Below are 7,897 nucleotides of genomic sequence, written 5' to 3' on the forward strand. Positions count from 1 at the left end.
TACTGTATAGCACAGGGAACCATACTCAAAGTCTTACACTAATCTACAATGGAAAAGAATCTTAAAAGAATATATATATCACTTAAAAACTTGACTATACACTTGAAACTAACGGAACTTTATAAACTAACTGCAGTTAAATGTAAAGAGAAAGAAGTCATGTGGCCCGACGGCGGTGAGGGAGAGCCCTGGCCCCTGAGCGGAGGGGGCGGGGTGCCCAGGTCTCCGGCCTCCTCAAGCGCTGACTGACACCATCCTCACGTCCCTCGTCCAAAACTCTGACAAGTATCTGCTTACTCTTATCATTGTATTTCCTGTGTATGTGAACCAGCTTTTCCATTTTTCCATTTCTGGCCTCACGATAAGGCATTCTAGAAAATTTAATCACCATTATATTCCAGTGAGGTCAGCAACATGGTGGTACACACAGTCCCAGCTGGCATCCCCCCACAGAAACACGGATAAAACTACAATATTTGGGCCTAATAACTCATGCAAACTCCAGAATCCAGTTAGTAAGTTGCACCACCAAGAATGAACATAAAACCAAGAAAAAACACCTTGAAAGGACAAAGGAGCACTTTTCCTTTCCCCCGTCTCCCCTCCCCCAAGCTGGCACAGCTCAGCCCTGAGGGTCCCTCCCTCCTGCCCAGGCTTCCTCCTCCCTCAGAGGAGAGGGAGGGAGGCTGCACCCACATCCCAGGCTCCGGGCGCTGCCTCAGGGACCTCCCGGCCCCTCCCCTCCCTCAGGGCACGAGGCCACAGGCACATGTGGGGCAGCAAAGAAGGGAGAAAAGGGACAGGGGCTCTAGCAGCCGCACAGCCTGGCGGGATGGAGAGGAGGACGGATCCTGAGACTCCTCCCTCAGGGGGAGGAACGTGGAGCTCGCCCCCAGCCCCCGCACCCCCTGCGCTCCTCCAGGGAAGGGGCGCCCAGCTCTGCAGGACAGGGCGGAGGCACACAACTCGGAATCCTCTCCCCAGGAGGAGGATGTGGAGCGCGCACGTCCACAGAACACGTCTGAGAGGCTCCAGAACCTCGAACTGGACTGATCTGCAAAGTCCCACCATGAAGACAGGAAGAGGCAGCGGCTTCTTCCAACACACAGACACCAGAGCAAAGCTATACAACACACGAAGAATCAGGGAATGTGACACTGCCAGAGGCAAAGGATAAACAGTGAAAAATGGAGATCTATGAGTTGCCTAATTATTCAAAATAATTGTCTTAAAGAAGCCCTGTGAACTGATCTCCCACAAGGGTGCCAAGCACACACAATGGGAAAGGACAGTCCCTTCCACAAACGGTGCTGGGAAACGAGAAGAAAACATGCAGAAGAATGAAATCGGACCCTCAGCTCACAGCATAAACGAAATCAACTCAAAATGGATCAGAGACTTAAACATAAGGCCAGAAACCATAAAACCAGAAGAAGAAAACATAGGGGGAAATCTTCTTGACATTGGTCTCAACAACGTTCTTTTGGATATGACACCAAAAGCACAGGCAACAAAGACAAAAATAGACACGGGGGAGTGCATCCAATTAAATGCTTCTACACACCAAAGGAAACAGTCAGCAGAGGAAAAAGACACTGTACAGAATGGGAGGAGATATTTGCAAACCATATATCTGATAAGGAGCTACCTGTCAAAATATAAACGGAGCTCACACAACTCAATGCATGGTAATAACAACCCAAGTTTAAAGTGGGCAAAGGACTGAACAGGCAATTCTCAAAATAACACGTCCACAGGGCCAAACAGGACACGAAAAGGTGCCCAGCATCACGCATCCTCAGGGAAAAGCAAATCAAAATCATAATGAGATATCACCTCACACCTGTTAGAACGGCTGTGATAAAAGAGACAAAAGATAACAAGTGTTGGCAAAAATGTGAAAAAAGGGAACCTTGTACATTGTTGGTGGGAACGCAAATTGGTGCAGCCCCTGTGCAAAACAGTATGGAAGTGTTCTAATATCATTTTTTGACATGTAGCTGTCCAATTCTCCCAGCACCACTTATTGAAGAGGCTGCCTTTTCTCCATTGTATATTCTTGCCTCCTTTGCCAAGATAAGGTGCCGTATGTGTGTGGGTTTGCTTCTGAGTTCTCTATTCTGTTCCATTGATCTACCTTCCTATATTTGTACCAGTACCATACTGTCTTGATCACTGTGGCCTTGTAGTATAGGTTGAAGTCAGGAAACCTGATTCCACTAACTCGGCTTTCCTTCTCAAGATTGCTTTGGCTATTTGGGGTCTTTTGTGTTTCCATACAAATCGTACGATTTCTTGTTCTAGTTCTGTGAAAAATGCAGTTGATAATTTGATAGGGATTGCGTTGAATCTATAAATTGCTTTCGGTAGGATAGTCATTTTCACAATGTTGATTCTTCCAATCCAAGAACATGGTATGTCTCTCCATCTGTTTGTTTCGTCTTTGATTTCTTTCATCAGTGTCTTATACTTTTCTGCATACAGGTCTTTTGCCTCCTTAGGCAGGTTTATTCCTAGGTATTTTATTTTTGGGGGGGATTAAAGACCTAGATGTAAGGCCAGACACGATAAAACTCCTAGAGGAAAACACAGGCAGAACACTCTACGACATACATCAAAGCAAGATCCTTTTTGTCCCACCTCCAAGAATAATGGAAATAAAATCAAGAAAAAACAAATGGGACCTAATGACACTTAAAAGCTTGCGCACAGCGAAAGAAACCATAAACAAGACAAGAAGGCAACCCTCAGAATGGGAGCTGGGGAAGATTCTGTCCAAGTAGCAAGGGGCACCGAGTAGGCAGGAATGACTCAGGGCTTGTTTCCAGGAAGGAGGGGTGGACGCTGTTGCAAGAAAAAGAGAGAAGTTCCTGAAGGGGCTGTGATAGGAATAAACCCACACTCCAGGGCCGGGAGGGGAGTCACGTGTCCTTCCCTCACTTCCCTGTGAGTCTCCTCTGTGCTCATTGCCACGCTGCCCTCCACTGAGCTGTAGGTGATGCTACACGTGTGTCTGTGCGGATCTGAGCTCAGCGCAGCAGCAGGAACCTGCATCCTCCCTGAAGCATCTCCAGGGCCTGGGGGACCCATGTCCATGGTGAGGACCCCACAGGATGTGCTGAAGGACGGGCTGAGGATGAAGTATACCCCATGGGGAGGCTCTGAGAGAGAAGGACGTGCCCGGGTCACCCTCCCAGGGAAGATGTGCCTCAAGAAGGCAGCCGGTGTATCATGGGAACAAGATGCAAACTCTCAAGAACAGGCAGTTCCCCTTCCTGTGGGGCTGCTGACGTGACAACCCCGTGACAGGGAGGACCAGCCTCCAAGTGGACACACCCTGTGGGTCTGTCTGTCCTGAGGGCACCGTGGTCTCCTCCATCTGCAGAGCCGGGACCACAGGGACCAGACGCCATGACCCCCACCCGCACGGCCCTGCTCTGCCTCGGTGAGATGGAGGAGGGGGAGGGGAAGCCCTGCTCTGGGAGGGACCCTCCCCACAGCCAGGCCTGCTCTGTCAGAAGACCCCAGGACTCAAGAGGCTCCTGGGGAGAAGAGGTGCTGCTGAGATTCAGGGCAAATCTCTCACAGGGATCTCTCTTCCAGGGCTGAGTGTGGGCCTGAGGACCCAGGTGCAGGCAGGTGAGTCTGTTCCAGGTGGCCCAGCTCCCTCCTCCTCACGGGGACAAGGGGCCACCCCCAGGCCATGGGGATGGGGAGCAGCAGGTCTGGGCAGGAGGAGGGGAAGTCTGGGAGGTTTGGGGCTGAGAGCTGGGCACCTGGGGGTGGGCATGTCTTGGGACCCAGCCTCTGATTTCCTTCCAGGCACCCTCCCCAAACCCACCATCTGGGCTGAACCAGGCTCTGTGATCCCCTGGGGGAGCCCCGTGACCATCTGGTGTCAGGGGACCCGGGGGGCCCAGGAGTTCTTTCTCGATAAAGAGGGAAGCTCAGCCCCCTGGGACACACATAGCCCACTGGAGCCCGGGGTCAAGGCCAAGTTCTCCACCCCACACATGACAGAGCCCTACGCAGGGAGACACCACTGTTACTATTTCAGTCTCACTGGCTGGTCAGAGCACAGTGACCCCCTGGAGCTGGTGGTGACAGGTGAGAGGACACTCAGGGGTCCCAGCCTCAGGCTCTGCCCTCAGGAAGGGGGTCTGCGCTCAGGGCTGCGTCCCTCTCACAGCCCAGCCCTGGGGGAGGGGAGGGGGGGTGAGCCCCATGTAACAAGCGGCCTCCTTCTCTCCTAGGAGCCCACAGCAAACCCACCCTCTCAGCCCTGCCCAGCCCTGTGGTGACCTCAGGAGGGAACGTGACCCTCCAGTGTGTCTCAGGGGAGGGACTGGACAGGTTGATTCTGATTAAGGAAGGAGAACACAAGTCCTCCCGGACCCTGGACGCACAGCAACGCCCCGATGGGAAGACTCAGGCCCTGTTCCCTGTGGGCCCCGTGACCCCCACACACAGGTGGACGTTCAGATGCTACGGCTGTAACAGGGACACCCCCCAGGTGTGGTCGGAACCCAGTGAGCCCCTGGAGCTCCTGGTCGCAGGTGAGGAAGTCCCTTCCTGGCCCCGTACGTTGTTTCAGATACCAGACAACTACTGGGGTCTTTGTCCCTGGGGAGCCCCACATGAGAGAGTGGGGGGAGGGGAGGCACCAGACTGGTTACTAGATGCTTGTTTCCCCCCAGGCTTGTCCCACTTGAGAGGGTGCGGTGAGGGGAGCACGGGGCTCACAGGACACAGAGTGTGAGCGAGAGTGAGGCCTGGGGACCAGGACGGGAGAGGGGGGTTCACGGGAGGAACCAGCCCCTACAACCCAGGGCTGCTCTCTCCCCAGGTGTGTCTGGGAAGCCCTCCCTCCTGACCCCACAGGGCCCTGTCGTGGCCTCTGGACAGAACCTGACCCTCCAGTGTCGCTCTGATGTCGGCTACGACAGATTCGCTCTGTCCAAGGAGGGGGGACAGGACCTCCCCCAGCGCCCTGCCCGGCAGCCCCAGGCTGGGCTCTCTCAGGCCGACGTCCCCCTGGGCCGGGTGACCAACACCCACGGGGGCCGGTACAGGTGCTACGGTGGACACAACCTCTCCTCCGAGTGGTCGGCCCCCAGTGACCCCCTGGACATCCTGGTGGCAGGTGAGGAGCCAGCGGGTCCGTCAGGGACCCAGACTCTGCACAGGCCCTGCGGGGGGAGCCCCAGGGGGTGATGCTGGGACCAGGGGGGAGGGGTCCCCAGGGAGGGAGATAGAGAGACAGGGATGGGTGGGGAGAGGGAGAGACTCAGAGAAAACACAAACAGACAGACCTGAGGGTCCTCAGGGAGGCCCTGCTGAGTCTCAGCTGAGAACCAGGTGGGCCGGCAGCCCCTCACCCCCCTTCCTCTCTCTAGGACGGCTCCCTGACACGCCCTCCCTCTCGGTGCAGCCGGGCCCCATGGTGGCCTCAGGAGAGAACGTGACCCTGCTGTGTCAGTCAGGGAGCACAAGGGAAAGTTTCCTTCTGTCCAAGGAGGGGGCAGCCCATCCCCCACTGCGTCTTACACCAAAGTTTCGAGGTGGGCAGTTCCAGGCCGAATTCTCCATAAGTCCTGTGACCTCAGCCCACCGTGGGACCTACAGGTGCTACAGCTCACTCAGCAGTCACCCCTACCTGCTGTCACAGCCCAGTGACCCCCTGGAGCTCCTGGTCTCAGGTGAGGGGCCCTGACCCTGTCCCTCGGACGCAGTCAGCTCAGGGCTCTGTCCCCTGAGTGCGCTGGGCTGGGGTGGGAGTGAGGGGGCTCTGAGGGAGGGTCACCTGGAGGGGGATCTGCCCCTGAGAGGCCCTCCCACCCCTACTCACCCCTTCCCCTCACCTGGGTTCTGGAGGTGACAGGGGGGCAGTGGGAGGGTCCTGGGGAGGCCACGGGGCAGGTGTTGAGGAAGAGCTCAGTGAGGTGGGGACTCCAGGGTCAGCCTCAGCCCCACCCCCTTCCTGTCCTCATTCCCAGGACACCTGGGGGCCCCAGCCCCAACCCACAGGCCCCAATTCCACAACTGGGGAGTCACTGAGTCTCTTTGCTCAGGGGGAGCACAGGCCACCCCAGGGCAGTTTGAGACTCTCTTAGAGGATCTAATGCCCTCAGATCCTCAAGGACAGGCTATGGGTTGGGCAGAGATGAGGGGGAACCCCAGGGATACAGGGGCTCTGAGGGCGGTGGTTGAAGGGTTGGGGGTCATGGAGAGGGAGATGCTGGGGCCCAGCCAGGGGAGGAGGAGCAGGGTAGACAGGGGGAGAAGCAGCCCCCACCCATCACCCCCATCCTGACCCCCAGGAGGCTCTGAGGATCAGCTTCTCCCGCCAGTGGAGTCAGGCCCGCAGACGGGTGAGTGAGGGTCTGTGGGAGGTGCTGGTGGGTTCATGGGGGACAGGGCTGGGTCACACCCCAGGAACCAATTGAAGCTCCTGTTCTCAGGTGAGGGGCCCCACTCCATCCTGTCTGGGCTCAGTCAGCTCAGGGTCCTGTGCTCAGGACTGTCTGGGACGGTCACACATAAGGGGCACCAGGGGCTCCACAGAGGAGGACACGGAGCCCAGGAGAAGGGCTGTGTCCCCCCAGTGCCTCACTCACACCCTCACTGTATGACTCTCAGGGGCAGCTGACACCACCCGCCCATCACAAAACATGTCACATCCCACACGTGAGGAGCAGTAGAAATCCTCAGATATGGGCTGGGCTCTGAGGGTCATGTCCTGTCAAGGGGAGGCGGGTGCCCTGGGGGGACGTCCAGGATTCTGGGGTGATTCAGATCTGCCTGACCTCTGTGATCCCTCTGTGCACAACTCCTAGCCTCACCCCCCTCAGACCACACGGTGGAGAACCTCGTCCGGATGGGCATGGCTGCCACGATCCTGCTGGGCCTCGGGATTCTGCTCTTTCAGGCTCGACACGGCCATGGAGGAACCCCAGGTGCAGCCAGGAGCTGAGCACACGAGGGAGCCATGCACCGTCCAGAGTGGTGCAGCCTTGGCCATGACCTCCTGGGCCCAGGAGCTTCTGGAAGGACGTCTGCAGCCTGTGTTGTGTGAACTGTCTGCCGAGACCATGGAGGGAGAGACAGGGTGTGGGTGCAGGCGCAGGTCTGGGAGTCCCTGGGAAGGGCTCTGCCTCTAGGAACCGTGGGGCTTTCCCTCCCCACCATGGAGGCCTCTCCCTGACGGCCCCGTCTGCTCTCAGCCCTGTGACACGAGGCACATCCTACATGGTGGGTCTGTGTCCACACCTTACACACCTTCATGCTCTGGTTCACTGTCATGTAATATATTTTGCTTTATTTTAATTTCCACCTATTCTGGTGTGCTACTGTCTTCCATCCCTGCACCCAGAAACAGAATGTTCCTTAAGTAACTGAATAAATGCGTGAAATATGGGCCAATTTTGGAACTGATAGATCCAAATTTATTCCCTAAAGTGCCCAGCACCTCAAGCCCTTCTCTCCTCATCACATGACACCTGGTATAGTTTCTCCAGAAACACCATCAGTGTGAAGCAACACCCTGGCATTTGACGTGACAGCCAGCTGCTGTGCTGGTAAGCAGGCTTAGGAATACATCACTTTGTAAAAAGCCCAGATGTGTGGCATTTGTCTCTTTCTTCAGTGTAAATACTCTCTTCGTGGCCAACCTCAGGTAGCCATCTGAGTGCACTGGAGGCACAGCTGGAGGGAATGAGGGGAACTGTCTCCCAAAGAAGTGAGTCTGGTCCAGCTGGGGCACCCCCTCACTGATGGCCCCAGTTCAGACAGATGTGTCCTTTATAGTAAAGAACATATTAGATCATTTCCACTGCAGTTTTATGCCCTGGTTTCCATGAAAGTATGATGCCAAAATCCTAGTCCATCCACTTGAGAG

At 55.9% G+C, this 7,897-nt stretch overlaps 1 protein-coding gene across 1 annotated transcript; it reads left to right on the forward strand.

Moving 5' to 3' along the window:
* The first annotated feature begins 3,411 nt into the window (after window positions 1-3,411).
* LOC130839180 (leukocyte immunoglobulin-like receptor subfamily A member 6) lies at window positions 3,412-7,610 on the forward strand. The gene is made up of 7 exons (XM_057713116.1): window positions 3,412-3,445; window positions 3,604-3,639; window positions 3,823-4,107; window positions 4,254-4,556; window positions 4,847-5,143; window positions 5,397-5,699; window positions 6,837-7,610. The coding sequence occupies exons 1-7, from the start codon at window positions 3,412-3,414 to the stop codon at window positions 6,971-6,973; spliced, it is 1,395 nt and encodes a 464-aa protein (XP_057569099.1). The 3' UTR covers window positions 6,974-7,610.
* The last annotated feature ends 287 nt before the right edge of the window (window positions 7,611-7,897 follow it).

Source organism: Hippopotamus amphibius, chromosome 16 (genome assembly GCF_030028045.1).
Source record: "Hippopotamus amphibius kiboko isolate mHipAmp2 chromosome 16, mHipAmp2.hap2, whole genome shotgun sequence".
NCBI lineage: Eukaryota > Metazoa > Chordata > Mammalia > Artiodactyla > Hippopotamidae > Hippopotamus > Hippopotamus amphibius.